We start from the raw sequence: 19,721 nt of genomic DNA, 5'->3' as shown, positions 1-19,721 counted from the left end.
AGGGAGGGAGGGAGGGAAGAGAGAGAGAGAGAGAGGCAGGCAGGAAGGGAAAGAAAGAGAGAGAAAGACAGAAAGACAGAAAGAAAGAAAGAAAAAGAAGAAAGAAGAAAAAAGAAACGCACACACACCCATCTCCCACTCTTCACAGTGTCATGATGTCATTTAACACAAGTGCAAGGCAAAGTTCAAGGCGTTTAATTCTAGCTTTTACAAAAACCAAAAGCATCTTGAGTGAAGTACTATTATCTTCATTTCCTAATTTTTGGCATTTGCTGACTCATTATTTCATATGTGACTTGAGTGAGAAAAGCACCTGAGTGGAAACCTCCTCCCCCAGCTACTTCTCTGGCCAATGTGAACTGTTCTGAACTTCCCATACGCTTTCTCGCAGCTTCTGCCTGAGGCTGAAACCCTTTCTGGGGTGTTTTCCCAACTGTCATCAGGATGGGATGCAGAATCAGGTGTCATACTCTGTCCAAACCCGGCCTGGCTCCGGCCTTCTCCTGCAGTCTCGCTTCTCACCGCTCACTCTCCTGATAGTTACCCAGACCCACTGTGTGGCTTCTCATTGCGGTGCTCCTCAGGCCATTCTTCTGCTTGAACTGTCCTTTCTACCCATCCTCCCACAGCTAACTCTGCTCATGCTTTTAGACTCAGCATAAACATCCTCTCCCCCAGGAAGCCTTCCCTGATACAAACCCCCAAGTTGAGCTAAATGTCCCTGCTTGGGTCTCCCACAACACTTACGCTCACCCCTTCTTATCATAACTGACATTGCAGTTGAAGTGTATGAAGCACACATTTAACTAATGGAATTCCACTAACCCTTCTTGGCCAGAAGGAGAAAGAGAATAACTTTATTTATTTATTTTTGAGATACGTTCTTGCTCTGTCTCCCAGGCAGGAGTGCAGTGGGCATCGCCCTTCTGCCATTTTTTTTTTTTTTTTAAGTTTTTGTAGAGACAAGGTCTCACTCTGTTGCCCAGGCTGGTCTCCAACTCCTGGGCTCAAGTGACCTCCCACCTCAGACTCCCAAGTAGCTGGGATTACAGATGTGCATGCCATCTCCCTATTCACATTTTGTTTTCTTTTATTTTGTTTTTTGAAACGCAGTCTTGCTCTGTTGCTCAGGCTGGAGTGCAGTGGGGTGATCTTGGCTCACTTCAACTCTGCCTCCCAGGTTCAAGAGATTCTCTCGCCTCAGCCTCCTGAGTAGCTGGGACTACAGGCACCCACCACCATGCTTGGCTAATTTTTTGTATTTTAGCAGAGATGGGGTTTCACCACGTTGGCCAGGCTGGTCTCAAACTCCTAAGCTCAGACAATCCACCCACCTTGGCCTCCCAAAGTGTTAGGATTACAGGCGTGAACCACTGCGCCTGGCCCCTATTCACATTTTAAATAGAACCACTCTTGGCCCCCTGGGCACTCCCCTCTGAGGGTTAGATGGGAGCCCTGAGTGTTATCTTAGTCCTCAGGTGTTTTAACTTTGGGAGCCTCTGGCCCCTCTGGGAGTGAATCTGGCGTTTAAAGATACATATATTTGGCTGGGCACAGTGGCTCACGCCTGTAATCCCAGCACTTTGGGAGGCCGAGACGGGCGGATCACGAGGTCAAGAGATCGAGACCATCCTGGCTAACACGGTGAAACCCCGTCTCTACTAAAAATACAAAAAAATTAGCCGGGCGTGGTGGTGGGCGCCTTGTAGTTCCAGCTACTCGGGAGGCTGAGACAGGAGAATGGCGTGAGCCCGGGAGGCGGAGCTTGCAGTGAGCCGAGATCGCGCCACTGCACTCCAGCCTGGGCAACAGAGCGAGACTCCGTCAAAAAAAAAAAAAAAAAAAAGACACATATATTTCCTGGAGCAAGAAAGGTCTCAAACATCACAAGACAGTTGGGATGCCAACGGATCAAAGAGGAAGCAAGCATGACATAGCCACCCACTACAAGGGCTTACCTATTATCCAAGCTTTGGGAACCAGGTTAGAATCCCAGCTCTGTCGCTAACCAACCTGTGTACTTTAGCCAAGTCACTGTACCTGTCTAGACTTCGGATCGCATGTGTGTCTGTCCATCTCACAGGGTTACCCTGAGACTAAATGAGGTAACAAATGTCATGAACCTACAAGGTAGACTCGACTCTCGGTAACAGTTAGTGTCACCCCCATCCCACACTACTCTCCCTCTTCAGACCCTGCACCCATGGATTCCATCCACCGCTGGCCAGGAGCTGAGTGAACACGTGAAGAGGTGAACGGGCAAGGAAGGTTTCTAGGTCAGGTGGCATTTCCAGTGTTCCAGTCTGCAGGCGTCTACAGAGTCTGGCCCGAGGCTGGCACCCAAAGATGCTTCCAGTCTTCCAGCAGCGACGCACTGACTGTAAGAAAAGCCTGCTTATAAATTCCCTACAGGCATTTAGGAACTGGTCCCTGGGGGGTCGCTACAGATTCATTTCGCCCCTGACTCCATCCCCTTTGTGCCACCCTCGTTATTGCACTCTTCCATCCGGATGGCATTTAGCTGGGTCCAGGTCTATCACCCGCCTGACCACCAGCTCCTTGAGGGCAAGAGGCTCCTGCTGCCCTCGGGGTCCGCGCCCAGCCCGCAGCTGCTCAGATCCGGAGACGGGAAGGTTTGTTGGCGAGAGCCTGACGCCCGGGTCACAGTTAAGGATGCAAGAGCCTCGCTCCTTCCCGTAGCCCCGGCCCTGTCATTAATGCTGAGGCTCCAGTCGGTGCAGCTTAGTCCCAAGGATGCAACCGCAACTTTTGTGCACAGTAGGCTCTCGATCTGTAATCCAGCCAACCCAGGCCTGTAGCCTGTAAATGCCAACTCAGCGGGAGGGCTCTGGCTGTCGCCCAGGGCCGTTTCTCGGCTCTTTCGGGGTTGCCGGCGCGCTCCGTACAGGAGGAACCCGCCGCCCGCGGTAGTCAGTGGAGACCCGGCCAGCACTTCCCCGCCCTCTTCACCGCCCCCGCGGCGGGGTCTGGACCAAGTCGCCCCTAGCAACAACAGCCGGGCCGGCTTTCTCAGGCCACGCTGATTGGCGGGACTCCGGGAGGCGGCCTGTCGTCACTTCCGGCAGCCGGAGGCAGCAGAGGAAGCCGAGGGGCGGCCATCTTGGGTCCGTGAGGCTCCCAGGTGCCGGGGTGCGGCGGCAGCAGCGGCTGTCCGCCGGGCGGAGGCTGAGGCAGCAAGCTCGCTAGAGAGGGAGAAGCAGCCGGGCGCAGGCGCCTCCTCCACAGCCCGCTCCATGGTCGGCGCCCACAGCCCGCGGCGGCCTGTCTTGCGCTCCACTTCCTTCACATCCTCCTCCGCCTCCTTTTTTTTAGGCGCCGCCGGCGGCGCTGTGTGGAGGCCCGGGAGCTGAAATTCGCGGCGCGACGAGCGGGAGAGGAGAAGGAGGCGAGGGAGCCCGGGATCGCGGGGCGCCCTGAGGCGAGGGGACGCCGGCGGGCCGAAGCCGGCAGTCCGCCGCAGGCTCGGCGCCGCCACTGCCGCCCTCCCGGGCTCCTCGCCTCGGCCGCCGAGGCAGGGAGAGAATGAGTCCCGGGACCCGCCGGGGGACGGCCCGGGCCAGGCCCGGGATCTAGACGGCCGTAGAGGGAAGGGAGCCGCCCTCCCCACGGCGCCGCTTCGAAAGTGCCGTGGACTCGAGGACGCTGGTCGCCGGCCTCCTAGGGCTGTGCTGTTTTGTTTTCACCCTCGCATTGTGCAGAATTAAAGTGCAGTAAAATGTCCACTAGGACCCCATTGCCAACGGTGAATGAACGAGACACTGAAAACGTAAGTAACCTGGGCGTTGTAGTTGGCGGACCTTCGGGGTGGCCTTCGTGCTCCTCGGGCAGTGCCTTGCAGTCGGGTGTTCCCCCCCAGCCCGAACGCTCTGGAACTAGAGGGCAGGCCGTAGTCACCCAAGAGGCAGCCAGGTCGGACCGTTTCCTCCAGAAGTCCGCCCTGTCCCGCTGCTCGCGGGCGGGTCTGCGAAGAATATCGATTATGCCTGCAGTCTAGTAGATTAGTAAAGCCCGTAAGTTGCATCGTTACGGATCGGTGCTTTGAGAGGCCGGGTTGCCGCTCAATGGATGGTGCAGCTGTGGGTGTCAGATCACTGCAGTGGTCAGTGCTTATTTTAACCGAACTCTGCTTTTAACTTGGTCAGGCATTTCTTGAGAGACTATCACATTAATACCATATGTTACTGGTGCTGATTAAAAGTAATCGATTGGGTCAGGTGGGCTGTCTCGTTCTTTAAGATGGTCTGGAACTAAATTTAATCACAGTCACTAAGTGTCCACTGAGGGATTTTTGCGGTCTCCTTAGGAATTCCAAAACACTAGCGCGCAGCCTTTATTAAGGCATAGTTTCCTTTCCATACAAATCTTTTTTGAAGGAGTTAAACATTTTGAAAAGCAGAAAAGCAGATGTATAGTGAAGCTCTGCTCTGCCACTCACTGCCTAGCTGAGGGACACCCGCTGGGGCTTCGCTGTCCTCCTTCCTAAAAAGAGGTTGACTTAGATGAGCTCTTAGGTCCGTTTCAGCGCTCACAGGCTATGATTTTATGAAAGGAACCTTTGATTTTGTTCATGTGAAACTACAAAATGCCAGGAACAGCATTGCTAGAGAATGAGAACTTGTAGTAGAAATTCCGTTGAAGAAACATTTGACTCTGTTCGTTTTCTGAACTCTCCTCTAACACTGGGTTCAAAAGTGTTTCAATCTAGTTGTTGCCTATATTCTGTAAAACATCTAGTAAATAACTTGTAAAGAAACTTCACTGGCCTTTCATTAAAAGTGTTATGATGTAATTGCTGGCACGAAATGTCTTCTCTTAGGGAATGCTTCCTTGCTTTGAGTGTTTTCATGTTTTCAGTAATGTCCTGAGATGTTATGGCCTAGTGGTGTCAATGTTTTATTTTGATCTTCAAAAATGCCACTTGTTTGCTGGATAGCTATTTGATAATTTAATCTGTAAACATAAAACCATAGCCTTAAGCATCCATGTAGCATATTAGTGTATAATATTTAATGCTCTTTAGCCCTCAGTGAGTAGAACAGTAGTGTACCTTCTCCACCTGAGAGAGATTAGAAAATTATATAAGAGCGAGTAATAGAAACTCTTAGACTGGGTAAGTCAGGAAACTATTTTCTTATGGTCCTTTTAAATAAACCTTTTTTTTTTTTTTTTTTTTTTTTTTGAGACTGAGACTGTCTCCCAGGCTGGAGTGTGGTGGTGTGATCTTGGCTCACTGCAGCCTCCGCCTCCCAGGCTGAAGTGATTATCATGCCTCAGCCTCCCGAGTAGCTGGGATTACAGGCATGCACCACCACGCCTGGCTTGCATTTTTGTATTTTTAGTAGACAGGGTTTCACCATGTTGGCCAGGCTGGTCTAGAACTCCTGGCCTCATGTGATCCACCCGCCTCGGCCCCTCAAAGTGCTGAGATTACAGGCGTGAGCCAGTGTGCCCAACTGATTAGTTTTGATCATTGATATTCACTCAGAAGCAAAACTTTACGTTGAACCAGAGTAGGAGCTCCATGCTTTCTAAACTGAAGCTGAAAACAGTCATAGCAGATTTGTGATGATGAAGGATTTCAAATAGGTCTTCTTTCTTTCTTTCTTTTTTGAGATGGAGTCTGGCTCTGTCTCTCAGGCTGGAGTGCCATGGCACGATCTCGGCTCACTGCAACCTCCACCTCCCAGGTTCAAGTGATTCTCCTGCCTCAGCCTCCTGAGTAGCCAGGATTACAGGCATGCGCCACCACTCCGGGCTAATTTTGTATTTTTAGTAGAGACGGGGTTTCTCCATGTTTGTCATGCTGGTCTCCATCTCCTGACCTCAGGTGATCTGCCCGCTTCGGCCTCCCAAAGTGCTGGTATCACAGGCGTGAGCCACCACACCCAGCCATGTGGTGTATTTAAAATGAATTTTTGACTGTTTTAAAATCAAGTTTATCACACATTGTTGCGTTGATGTACCATGCCCGGTTACATTTTTAACTCTTGTATTGGCATGTTCTGGAAGGAGCTGTGTAGCTTTCACCGTGTGGAGCCCTTGTGTCAGTGTTACAACTCAGGTATAGACCTTGTTGCCTAGGTTACTGCACTGCTAGGTATTAGGCTTCCTGCCAATTGAGTGGTGAATGTACAAGAATGAATGGGAGCTCTCATTCTGTTGAGAAGCTTTTTTCTTAAAGTTAGGTTTGTTGAGATGTAATGTTCATCCATTTGGTGAGTTTTGACAAGCTTGTAGTTATGTAACCACTATCACAATCATGATGTAGAACACTTCCATCGTCAGAAAGCTCCCTTATGGCCCTTTATAGTCAGTGCCTTCTCCCTTTCTCAACCCCTGGGCAACCACTGATCTGCTTTCTGTCCCTGTAGTTTTGCCTTTTCAAGGATGCTATGTAAATGGAGTCACAAGAGTAAATAATCTTTTGTGTCTTCTTTCACTTAGCATAGTGCTTTTGAGATTTATTTCAATGTGTATCAGTAGTTCATTCCTTTTTATTGCTGTGTGAGTATTTCCTTGTTTGGATGTGCCACAATTTTTTTTTAATCCACTCACCAGTGATGGACATTTTTAGCTATTGTGACTAGAACAGGTATGTTTTAGTATTTTGTAAAAATACTTTTTATTGTGCTTATCCCAGGAATCTTATTTAAATCTTAAATAATTGTGTATAGCTATGATAAGAATGTTACTTATTAGATCAAGACTAAGAAAAGGCAGGCCGGGTGTGGTGGCTCATGCCTGTAATCCCAGCACTTTAGGAGGCTAAGGTGGGCAGATGGCTTGAAGCCAGCCTGGCCAACATGGTGAAACCCCATCTCTACAAAAAAAAAAAAAAAAAAGACTGGGCGTGGTGACTCACACCTGTAATCCCAGCACTTTGGGAGGCTGAGGCAGGCAGATCGTGAGGTCAGGAGATTGAGACCATCCTGGCTAACTTGGTGAAAGCTCGTCTCTACTAAAAACAAAAAGTTAGCCGGGCGTGGTGGCGGGCGCCTATAGTCCCAGTTACTTGGGAGGCTGAGGCAGGAGAATGGTGTGAACCTGGGAGGCAGAGCTTGCCGTGAGCCGAGATTGGGCCACTGCATTCCAGCCTGGGCGACAGAACAAGAGTCCGCCTCAAAAAAAGAAAAAAAAAAAAAGTTAGCTGGGTGCGGTGGTGCATGCCTGTAATCCCAGCTACTCAAGAGTCTGAGGCGGGAGAATCACTTGAACACAAGAGGCGAAGGTTGCAGTGAGCCGAGATCATGCCACTGCACTGCAGCCTGGGTGACAGAGTAAGACTCTGTCTCAAAAAAAAAAAATTGCAATATAAATATTATCTTCATCCTTGTACACTAATTTTTGTTTGATTTCCAAATGTTAATGTCCACCCTTTGTGAATGGGTATATAAAAGTTTACTGTTGGCCAGGTGCGGTGGCTCACACCTATAATCCCAGAACTTTGGGAGGCCGAGGCAGGTGGATCACCTGAGGTCAGGAGTTCAAGACCAGCCTGACCAAGATGGCAAAACCTTGTCTCTACTAAAAATACAAAAATTAGCCGGGCACAGTGGCAGGCGCCTGTAATCCCACCTACTTGGGAGCCTGAGGCAGAAGGATTGCTTGAACCCTGGAGACGGAGAGTGCAGTGAGCTGAGATTGAGCCATTGCACTCCAGCCTGGGCAACAGAACGAGACTCTGTCTCAAAAAAAAAAAAAAAAGTTCGCTGTTGCCACATTGTGTTATAGCTCAGAAGAACTACTCAATCTAAACCAGTGAGGATGCTGAGACTCTGCGAGGTGACAAAGGCTGCTAGTAATGACAGGAGACCATTAATTATTTAATAGCAAAGCCTCTACTGGGCCCCAGATCTCTAGCTGAGGCTCCACAAGGAGATGTAGTTGTACCTGTACACAGAGTATTTCTAAAACTTTTTTTTTTTTTTTAAGCTTGTAGATCAGAGGTGTCCAATCTTTTGGCTTCTCTGGGCCACATTGGAAGAATTGTCTTAGGCCACAAATAAAATACACTAATACTAACGATAGCTGATAAGCTTTAAAAAAATTGCAAAAAAATCTCACACTGTTTTAACAAAGTTTGTGAATTTGTATTGGGTCACTTTCAAAGCTGTACTGGGCTGCATGCAGCCCTTGGACCGTGGGTTGGACAAGCTTGCTGTAGATTTTATTTTTATTTTGAGACAGTATCTTGCTCTGTCACCCAGGCAGGAGTGCAGTGGAGCAATCACAGCTTGCTGTAGCCTTGACCTCTTGGGCTCAAGCAATCCTTCCAACTCAGCCTCCCGAGTAGCTGGCACTACATGCGTGCCCTACCCCATGCAGGGCTAATTTTTAATTTTTTTGTAGAAATAGGATCTCCCTGTATTGTCCAAGGTGATCTCTAACTCCTGAGCTCAAGCATTCCTCCTGTCCCAGCCTCCCAAAGCACTGGAATTACAGGTGTGAGTCACCACACTCAGTCAAAACTATTTTTTAAAGTGTTTTATTATAGGAAAATTTAAACAAATAGAATGTTATTTATCAATGCTTCTCAACCACAGGGTGATTTTGCCCTCTAGTGGACATTTGACAGTGTCTAAAGACATTTTTGGTTATCACAACTGGAGAGAGGTTTGACTGACCAGGAATGCTACTAAACATTTTACAGTACGTAGGACAGCCTTCCACAAGAAAGAATTACCCGGCCTAAAATGTCAGTAGTGCCAGGGTTGAGAAATCCTGGTATGTACTTAGCCCCCATGTACTCAACAGCGCAGCTCAGTGGCCAGTCTTATTTCATTTATAAATTAAGAAGCAAATGCAGTATCATTTGCTCTCTAGAGCTTTTAAAAGAGATAAAGCCTGTTTTAAGAAACACCTTTATCATATTTTCTTAATATCACATATGCAGTGTTTAAATTTTCTCATGTTTCTGATTTTTAAACTCTGTTCAAATTAGAATCCAGCTTGAATTCATACATTATAGTTGGCTAATAAGTCAAATATGCTTTTTTTTTTTTTTAATTGAGATGGAGTCTTGCTCTGTCACCCAGGTTGGAGTGCGATGGTGCAATCTTGGCTCACTGCCAACCTCTGCTGCCTGGGTTCAAGCGATTCTCGTGCCGCAGCCTCCTGAGTAGCTGGGATTACAGGCGCCCACCACCATGCCTGGCTAATTTATTTTATTTTATTTTGTATTTTTAGTAGAGATGGGATTTTGCCGTGTTGGTCAAGCTGTTCTCGAACTCCTGACCTCAGGTGGTCCGCCTGCCTTGACCTCCCAAAGTGCTGGGATTACAGGCATGAGCCACTGTGCCCAGTCAAAATATGCTTTTTAAAGGCAACCACACAGTTTGCATTTCAGTTTATGTTCTATAGTTTTATGGAGCCATGGATACATCCTTTTTCTATACTGGCAAAATGAGAAACATGTTTTTCACCTTCATTTCAAAGGATATGACACTTTGTAAGCCTGGTAACATTGTTGGCCAAAGTACCAGAGACCCAGGGCTTTCCCAGTGAAGTTATTTAACAGCTACTGATATGTGTGCATCATGTACTTATTACTAGTTAACGCAGATAGTCCCCCAAATTTCTGACATCTGTGAAACTGATGATGCTGTTGTCTAGTCAGCCATTGGTTATGTGAGACTGAATTAACCTGTTCAGCAAGTATGAATGCCTACCGTGTGTATGATACTGTGCTAGGTGCTGTAGAGGCCATGTACCTGGGACACATAGCGTTCCCGCTCTTTAGGATTTCCTGCTCCTTGCGGGACAAAGCAGCCTGAACTTTGTGAAGCTAGTCTGTAACTCTCAAACTTAAGCAAACATTAGAATCACCTGAAGGGCTTTAGAACCCTGATCGCTGGGCCCTACCCCAGACCTTGATTTTACCCGTAGAATTGGAATTTCTAACAAGTTGCCAGGTGATGTTGATGCTCCAGGTCCAGGGACCACTCTTAAGAATCACTATAGCAGGAATTTCTGATGTGTATTTATTAAGAAAAAAAAACAATCACTGCCTTACTGCTCAGTGAAGTCTTGCTGACTAAACTATACTCCTTTGAGATTGTGCTGTGACTATCAAAGGGAGATTTCCAGACCATTTAATTGAGTTTTCAGGTTCCATGAGTTTAAAAAACACTGGCTGTTTATTAAAAAGTGTGGTTGTGGAAAACAGCAATAGTTGCCATTTGATGATCACTTAACTGTATATCAGTATAGTGTATCTCATTTAAAATATGTAATATGGTTTTATTTAATCAGCGTTTTTTTTTCCCAAGGCGAAGTCTCGCACTGTCGCCTGAGCTCGTGTGCAGTGACACGATCTCGGCTCGTGCCTCCCGGGTTCAAGCGATTCTCCTGCCTCAGCCTCCTGAGTAGCTAGGATTACAGGCAGCCGCCACCACGCCCAGCTAATTTTTAAATTTTATTTTTTGAGATGGAGTTTCACTCTTGTTACCCAGGCTGGAGTGCAATGGCACGATCTCGGCTCACTGCAACCTCCGCCTCCTGGCTTCAAGCAGTTCTCCTACCTCAGCCTCCCGAGTAGCTGGGAATACAGGTGCCTGTTACCACGTCCGGCTAATTTTTTTGTATTTTAGTAGAGACTGGGTTTCACCATGTTGGCAGGCTGATCTCGAACTCCTGACCTCATGATCCTCCCTCCTCAGCCTCCCAAATTGCTGGGATTACAGGCGTGAGCCACCGTGCCCCCGGCTTAATCAGCTTTTTAACTTCTTTTTTTTTTTTTTTTTGAGACGGAGTCTCGCTCTGTGGCCCAGGCTGGAGTGTAGTGGCCGGATCTCAGCTCACTGCAAGCTCCATCTCCTGGGTTCCCGCCATTCTCCTGCCTCAGCCTCCCGAGTAGCCGGGACTACAGGCGCCCGCCACCTCGCCTGGCTAGTTTTTTGTATTTTTTAGTAGAGACGGGGTTTCACCATGTTAGCCAGGATGGTCTCGATCTCCTGACCTCGTGATCCGCCTGTCTCGGCCTCCCAAAGTGCTGGGATTACAGGCTTGAGCCACCGCGCCCGGCCTAGCTTTTTAACTTCTAGGCATAACCTTTTGAATCAAGCTGTTTCGGCCTTATCAGAAAAAAGGTGACCTGTAATTTCAGGACTCAGGAGGCTGAGGCCAGAGGATCACTTGAGGCCAGTCCACCTGGACAGCACTTGTCCACCTGGTATAACATGGTGAAACTCTGTGTCTTAAAACAAGAAAGAGAAAAAATAAAGTCGATCTCTGAAGAATTCATGAAAATATTTAGTCAGAGTTTTTAAGGAAAGATCTTATAAACTTAATTTGAGCATCCTTATCATCTTATGTATGTAAATTAGGTAAAGGTTGAAATTTGCAGTAAGTAGAATTTTGGTCATTTCAGTTATGTAGCTCATGATATATACATTGTAACCTTCTTAGACTTACATGGTGCATGATTTACGTTGTAATTACATAGAGGCTTATACCTAATAAAAATTAATAGCAACTATTTGATTTCAAAGAGGATTGTTCTGCGTTTTATTACTTTTTTTTTTTTTGAGACAGAGTTTCGCTCTTGTTGCCCAAGCTGGAGTGCAATCTTGTGACCTCGGCTCACTGCAACCTCCGCCACCCGGCCTGAGTAGCTGGGATTATAGGCACGTACCACTATGCCCAGCTAATTTTTTGTATTTTTAGTAGAGAGGGGGTTTCACCATGTTGACCAGGCTGGTCTCGAACTCCTCACCTTGGGTGATTCACCTGCCTTGGCCTTCTGAAGTGCTGGGATTACAGGCTTGAGTCACTGTGCTCGGCCTGCATTTTATTATTCTAAGATATAGCCAGATTTTTTTGCGTGGAATTTGTTCCTGGGCGGGAACAAATTCCTAGTGAGAGTCAGGGAATGTTCCATGACTTGTGGCTTTGATTAAAAAAGAAAAAGGAGTCAGGGAATGCAGCACCCTCTGATCACCACTGGGAGTACTGAAGCAGAAAATTCATTTGTCTCATTTCCATTTTAAAATTTCAAATTAAACCTGAAGGAGAAAATAAATCTCTTACCTGGGAAGCTTTAATGTCCTGTCTCACACAAGAAGTTAAAGGTTGTGCTTGGAGTTGGTCTGCAAAAGTAATTAAGGAATTTGTACTGACCCATCTGCACCTGCTTGTACAGAGCAATTGGAAGGGTAGAAGTTGGCTTTGAAAGAAAAGGCCTTTTTTTGAGGTGGGGGGCCATCCAACTTTATCTTCAGCCTAGAGTTCGCTAGCACTGCACTCTAGCCATTCAAGCTGCTCAACTGTGGTTAGTCTTGGGTACTTCTGTGTACACTAGATAAGACATTGTTTCTGTGGGTTATGTGGGACCTTGGAGTTCAGTGTCGAAGCTCAAACAAAGCAGGTGTTTTTTCTGTTTTTCTTGTTGATAAGCAGTTGCTTTTGGTTGGACCTAAATATTGTGGGCTTTGTGTATGGACATTTCACACAAAAATCTGTATTGGTAGAATTTAATATGAAATCAGAGAAGTTGAATTCACAGGTTTTGTTTCTAGAATCTTACATAACCCTAGTCTTTTTTCTTTTTTTTATGATGGAGTCTTGCTCTCTTGCCCAGGCTGGAGTGCAATGGCATGATCTTGGCTTACCGCAACCTTCGTCTCCTGGATTCCAGCAGTTCTTGTGCATCAGCCACCCGAGTAGCTGGGATTACAGGCACCCGCCACCACGCCTGGCTTATTTTTGTATTTTTAGTAGAGATGGGGTTTCACCATGGCCAGGCAGGTCTGTAACTCCTGACCTCAAGTGATCCACCCGCCTCACCCTCCCAAAGTGCTGGGATTACAGGCGTGAGCCACAGCGCCTGGCCATAATCTTACCGTACTTTCCTGAAGGGATGTGTGGTGGAAAGAGTCTGGGCTTGAAAGTGGAAGACAAAAGTGAGAGCCTAAGACTGATTCAGATAAAGATTCTAAAGAGGTAGAATGGACCTCATAAGATATGGAGCAAAAAAGAAGGAACAACATATACAAGGAGAAATTAGAATTTAGAGTTACAGACTGGAATTTGAAACTGGTCTTGAGATTTAAGTAACTGTGGATGAATAAATTCACTTGCCTATGCCTCATGCTTTTTTTTTTTTTTTTAATCAAAAGAGAATAACATCATCTCAAGTTTTTTCTTGGTGTTTTTGTTTGTTTGCTTGGATTTTTATAACTTTTCACTTTCTCAGTCTCCTCTGTGGTCAGATTCATCAGGCATTCTGTCACTTTCATCTCTGTCAGGCTGGCCTTGTGTTCTAGCTGTCTGTTCTGCTGCATAGTTGTCATCCTGAGATCTCCCTTCACCCGTATCTTAGGGATTCCCTTTGCCTTTCCTGTTGGATCCTATTTTCTTCCCTTTGGTTCACTCCCAGGTTTCATTGCAGCAGTTCCTCCAGTGATTTTCTGAGAAAGTTGCTGGGAGGTAAATTTTTAAAATCCTTTCATATCTGCAAACATCTTTATTCTGTTCTCATACTTGATTGCTATTTTGGCTGCATATAGAATTCTAGACTGAATATCCTTTTTCCTCAGAATTTTGTTTTTTGTCTTATATAGCATCTGACACTCTGATTTGGAGAGAGATATTGCTATTTTGAGTCTTGCTTATTTTTCTGCATTTATTTAAGGCTGATTGGAAGTTTTGTGCATTTGGATGGATCTTGAATACAACAGTGGGGCACACTGTTACTTCTTTGTGGAGCTCTTGATACCAGTATATTTTGTCTTATCACTTGGCCTGGGCAAGCACAGAATGCCCATGTTCCTGGGAGCTGAGTCAGGCGAGAGGGCAGAGGGAAAGGTCTGTGGCTTTCTGCTTTCTCTACTTGTTTTCAATGTCCCTCCCCTTAGTTGTGCCCTGTGTCCCCAAGCCCAGAGACTTTCCATTTTGCCCTTTCTAAAGAACCTCCGATTTTTTGCCAGAGTGGGAGAGGAGACCCAGGGGGTCTGTTATTTAACAGACTGACAGATCTTGTTTCAGGCTTACTTCACTCACACTTCTAGAGATACTTGGTACCACCAGTTCCTGAACCTTTTAAGGGTTCTATAATACAAATCAGGATTTTCCAATATCTCTATAGCTGGCTTAGGATTAATCTTTCTTTTTTTTTTTGAGACGGAGTCTCGCTCTGCCGCCCAGAATGGAGTGCAGTGGCCGGATCTCAGCTCACTGCAAGCTCCGCCTCCCGGGTTTACGCCATTCTCCTGCCTCAGCCTCCCGAGTAGCTGGGACTACAGGCGCCAGCCACCTCGCCCGGTTGATTTTTTTTTTTTTTTTTTTTTTTTAAGTAGAGACGGGGTTTCACCGTGTTAGCCAGGATGGTCTCGATCTCCTGACCTCGTGATCCGCCCGTCTCGGCCTCCCAGAGTGCTGGGATTACAGGCTTGAGCCACCGCGCCCGGCCAGGATTAATCTTTCTTATATGTGTTAAGTCATTTTCCTTCTTTTTTAGTTTCCGAAAATATGTCTGTCATCACTTCTGTTTTCTTTGTCTTGTGGCTTTTTTCCTTATGCCTTATATTTTTTTCCTTTACTTTCATTTTAATGGAGTTTGGAGAGGGAGGGGAGGTAAATGCAGCCATGATTTATAACCAGACATGGATTAGGTATTTACATATGTCAATACGTGTCTTTAAAATTTAGCTGGTACTTGTTATTATAAATAACAAACTAAGATTGATAGGCTCCTTGAAAACTTGGCAGTAAATTTGGCTAATGGTGGGTTGTTGTAGTAGAGTAGCATTTCCCCCTTTCCCCCAAGCTTTCTTACCTCTTCTTGGATGGTGCCTGGCCTGAGATGACCCTCATCTCTTATAAGAATTCTCCTACTTCCCCTTTGAAGACTCCATCCCTTCACATCTTGGAGTACCTTTTTTCCTTCTTCTCACCCAAATGTGATCATGTCCTTTGGGTGCCTAGACCTGCAGTATTCAGCACAGTAGCAACTAGCCACACGCAGGGCTACCAAGCACTTGAAAAGTGGTTAGTCTGAATTAAGGTGTTCCGTAAGTGTGAAAGATAAACCGGACTTCAAAGACAGTATTTCAAAAATAGGATATAAAGCCTTTTTATATTATGCATTGAAATATTGGGGGATAGGCCGGGCGTGGTGGCGCAAGCCTGTAATCCCAGCACTTTGGGAGGCCGAGACGGGCGGATCACGAGGTCAGGAGATTGAGACCATCCTGGCTAACACTGTGAAACCCCGTCTCTACTAAAAAATACAAAAAACTAGCCGGGCGAGGTGGCTGGCGCCTGTAGTCCCAGCTACTCGGGAGGCTGAGGCAGGAGAATGGCGTAAACCCGGGAGGCGGAGCTTGCAGTGAGCTGAGATCCGGCCACTGCACTCCAGCCCGGGCGACAGAGCGAGACTCCGTCTCAAAAAAAAAAAAAAAAAAATTGGGGGATATATTGAATTAAACAAAATGGTATTTAAATTAATTTAACATATTAAATATGTTTCTTTTTACATTTTTCAATGGAGCTACTAGAAAATTGAAAATTATATATGTATGTCACATTATACACCTATTGGACAGCATTAGAGTATTCACTCTGATTTTCTCATGGGGCGGGAATTGCCCCTTGTTTCAGTTACTATTCCCCTGTTAGCGCCCCATGTGTATTGTGAGTGCCTTGAAGGTTTGACACCACAGTTTTCTATTTCTTTTATTCCCTGATAATGCCTACCATATAGTTGACTAGCTGAAAGTTACTGAATCAACTTTTCTTTTTTCTTTTTTTTTTTTTTTGAGACGGAATCTCACTCTGTCACCCAGATTGGAGTGCAGTGACGCGATCCCGGCTCACCGCAACCTCCACCTCCCAGGTTCAAGCGATTCTCCTGCCTCAGCCTTCTGAGTAGCTGGGTCTACAGGCGCCCGCCACCACGCCTGGCTAATTTTTGTATTTTTGGTAAAGATGGGGTTTCACCATATTGGCCAGGCTGATCTTGAACTCCTCACCTTGTGATCCGCCTGCCTCGGCCTCCTAAAGTGCTGGGATTACAGGCCACACTCGGCCTGAATCAACATTTTTTTAGCTACAACTTGTGCCTTACAAGTTTTTTTTTTTTTTTTTTGAGACGGAGTCTCGCTCTGTCGCCCAGGCTGGAGTGCAGTGGCCGGATCTCAGCTCACTGCAAGCTTCACCTCCCGGGTTCACGTCATTCTCCTGCCTTAGCCACCCAAGTAGCTGGGACTACAGGCGCCCGCCACCTCGCCCGGCTAGTTTTTTTTTTTTTTTTTTGTATTTTTTAGTAGAGACGGGGTTTCACCGTGTTAGCCAGGATGGTCTCGATCTCCTGACCTTGTGATCTGCCCGTCTTGGCCTCCGAAAGTGCTGGGATTACAGGCTTGAGCCACCACGCCCAGCCACAAGTTTTTTATTCTAAGGATTAGAAAAGTAAATTTTTTTCACCATATTACATTAGTTCACCTACTATACCAGTAACAATTATTTTATTCAAAAGTGAAACAGATTTTACTGTATTTATGGGACAATAACAGTTCCTCCTTCCTATTCCTATTCTTAGATGCTTTCTCATAAATTCAGCTGTGAAGAGTCACATTATCTTTGGTCCATGTGAGACCATCTTCTTGTTTTATCTATTCCTGTTAATCCCCGTATGTCATTTCTCTTACCCTACATCCCATGTTACTGTTTGAATGTGTTTAGTATGTGTATGTGTTCTTACATAGTTTATTTTGATATGTTTGTTACTTTATGTAAATATTGCATATGTCTCATCTGTACACTTAATATATTGCATCTAACTCCTGAATAGCAGTGAGATATATGCATCTACAACATTTTACCAGTCTGCTTGCCAGAGGTGCACATGTTAATTTTCTCCAACTCTGTCACCACAAAAAAAAAATGCTTCAACATCTTCATGCATGTCCCCTTATGGAGCAATGTAAGAGTTTCTTTGGGATGTATAGCTTGGAATGGACTTGCTGGGTCACAGGAAATGTCAGATTGTTCTTCTAGATGGCTGCTTCCATCAGTAGTGCACCACAGTTTTTGTATTCCCGTTTCTCTGCCCACATTTCAGAGGTTTCTAATTTTTCCCTATCTAACAGGCCTAATGTGATACTACATTGTGGTTTTAACTTGTATTTCTCTATGATTTTTAGAATCTCTTTATACATTCCTTGGCTTTGGGTGCATTCTTGTTTTTTTGGGGGGTTGGTGATTTTTATCAAATCAAGGACAGACATCCCATTCTAATCCTAGTTTGCTATAGGAGTTTTGTGGGAGCTTTCTGGTAGAGACAAGGTCTTGCTATGTTTGCCCAGACGGGTCTCAAACTCCTGGGTTTAAGCAAGCCTCTTGCCTCATCCTCTGAAGGTGCTGGGATTACAGACATTAGTCACCTTGCCTGGCCAAGAGTTTTTACATTATAAATTGTTCAGTCTTATCAAATCCTTTTTCTATGTTGAATGAAATAATTGCCTAGCTACTTTCAAAAGTGAAACGTGACTTTGTGAATATCTCTAGAGTACAAAATATTTGGAGGACAGCCATTTATTGTCATAATTTGGCTTTGTAGTTTGTTTTTGTTTTTGTTTTTTAACATTTGGAAACCCTGCCTATGTGTTAAGGAGGTGGCTTGTTGTTTAAGAAATAGAAAGAGTGTAAGGGCACACTTGTGTTTTACAGAAGGGACCAAGTTCTGTTCAGGAAGATTTGAAACATAGTGTAAAGTTGTTGCTGTTTTAAACTTGTAAACCTGATTTCTTCTCGTGGGAGGTACTTAAGTAGGCCTCTCAGGTTTCAGGTTGGTTCTCTGCCTGGTAGATAGAAGGGCCAAATTTCTATTGTGAAACCATACTGATGTTAAAATAATTTTTACGGACTTCCTGCCGGCAAGGATTTTTTTAAAAAGATTTTTTAAATGTGTCTTTTATGTTTTAATTTGTTTTCTGATTATACAGTGATTTACAATCCATGGTTCTTTTTTATGTGGGCAAAATTAAGAACTAACATGTAAAACAAAATGGAGCACATTCCCATTTTTCTTACTGCTTTGCATTGATGTGGCCCCTATGTTAGTAGTGCTTTGGCTGATCGTCACAAAGACCTAACTAACACAATGCCCTAAACAAACAGGGGTTTGTTTTTCTCCAAAAACAAATTTGGAGGTATGCAGCGTCTAGCTTTGGATCAGCAGTTCAGTAATATTGGAGTTGGTGGTTTTTTAAAATAGTTTGTCTTTTCTCTCATGTTTGAGACCCTGTAGCTACAGGATAACATTTTACAGCTACAGCTACATGGTTGCATTCAAGGAAGGAGGAAGGAACTGTACTGGCAACTCTGTCCCCACCCTCCCCACCCTCCTTTTTTTATTTGAGATGAAGTTTCTGTTGCTCAGGCTAGAGTGCAGTGGCGGGATCTCAGCTCACTGCAACCCTCACCTCGCTTATTCAGGCGATTCTCATGCCTCAGCCTCCGAGTAGCTGGGATTACAGGCATGTGCCACCACACCTGGCTAATTTTTGTACTTTTAGTAGAGACAGCGTTTCACCATGTTGGCCACGCTGGTCTTGAACTCCTGACCTCAGGTGATCTGCCAGCCTTGGCTTCTCAAAGTGCTGGGATTACAGGTGTGAGCCACAGTGCCTGGCCTCCCCTTTTATGATAAACAAAGGCGTTACCAACCTCTAGCCCCTATTACATTGCTACCTAGTAGGCTTTAACTAATGAGAACTGGCCAGAACTAAGCCAGATGACTATCCCTAGCCGCAGAGAAGTTTGGGAAAACAAGTATTTGTTTTCTAACCTAAACACAGGTTCAACTTCTTGAGGAAAGAAATCTCATGTCTGTGGCTGTATTCTGCATTATTTTCAGTAGCAGTGTACATATTCTAGTTTTCATGGTGGATGAAGTGGTACCAGCTCAGTTCCACAGGAGGGAGAAGAATCAGTACTCATTTAATCCATAAGAATAAAACTCAGCAGCTTTTGAGTACCCATTATGTGCATAGTCTGCCATGAAATATTATAAAGTAGTCCAGGCATGGTGGCTTACACCTGTAATATCAGCACTTTGGGAGACCAAGGCAGGAGGATTGCTTGAGGCCAGAGTTTGAGACCTGCCTGGGCAACATAATGAGATCTTATCTCTACAAAAAATTAAAACATCAGCCATGTGTGGTGCCTGCACCTGTAGTCCCAGCTACTAGGGAGGCTGAGGTGGGATGACCCCTTGGGTCCAGGAGTTCGAGGCTGCAGTGAGGTATGATCGATCACACTACTGCCCTCCAGCCTGGGCCAACAGAACGAGACCCTGTCTAAAAAAAAAAAAAAAAAAAAAGGCCGGGCGCGGTGGCTGAAGCCTGTAATCCCAGCACTTTGGGAGGCCGAGATGGGCGGATCACGAGGTCAGGAGATTGAGACCATCCTGGCTAACACGGTGAAACCCCGTCTCTACTAAAAAATACAAAAAACTAGCCGGGCGAGGTGGCGGGCGCCTGTGGTCCCAGCTACCCGGGAGGCTGAGGCAGGAGAATGGCGTAAACCCGGGAGGCGGAGCTTGCAGTGAGCTGAGATCCGGCCACTGCACTCCAGCCTGGGTGACAGAGCGAGACTCCGTCTCAAAAAAAAAAAAAAAAAAATCAAGTGGTTATCAAATAATTATATAACGTGTGTGTGTGTGTGGTGTGTGTGTGTGTGTGTGGTGTGTGTGTGTGTGT

The 19,721-nt window shown here is 45.7% G+C and overlaps 1 protein-coding gene across 11 annotated transcripts in view; it reads left to right on the top strand.

Moving 5' to 3' along the window:
• The first annotated feature begins 3,072 nt into the window (after positions 1–3,072).
• MARK3 (microtubule affinity regulating kinase 3) overlaps positions 3,073–19,721 on the top strand; it is a 124,617-nt gene continuing 107,968 nt past the window's right edge. For 8 of the 11 annotated variants that reach the window (XM_033191172.1, XM_033191168.1, XM_033191171.1 and 5 more), the window contains exon 1: positions 3,078–3,787. In XM_033191172.1, the coding sequence (XP_033047063.1) occupies positions 3,737–3,787 (51 nt within the window). In that variant the 5' untranslated portion in view covers positions 3,078–3,736. Of the gene's footprint in view, positions 3,788–19,721 lie in introns of all 11 variants that reach the window. The other 3 variants (XM_033191170.1, XM_033191169.1, XM_033191165.1) reach the window with 1 other exon arrangement.

This window comes from Trachypithecus francoisi, unplaced genomic scaffold (genome assembly GCF_009764315.1).
Source record: "Trachypithecus francoisi isolate TF-2019V2 unplaced genomic scaffold, Tfra_2.0 Lachesis_group3, whole genome shotgun sequence".
NCBI lineage: Eukaryota > Metazoa > Chordata > Mammalia > Primates > Cercopithecidae > Trachypithecus > Trachypithecus francoisi.
The sequence above is the reverse complement of the archived record's forward strand: the minus strand, read 5'-3'. Positions and strand labels throughout refer to the sequence as shown.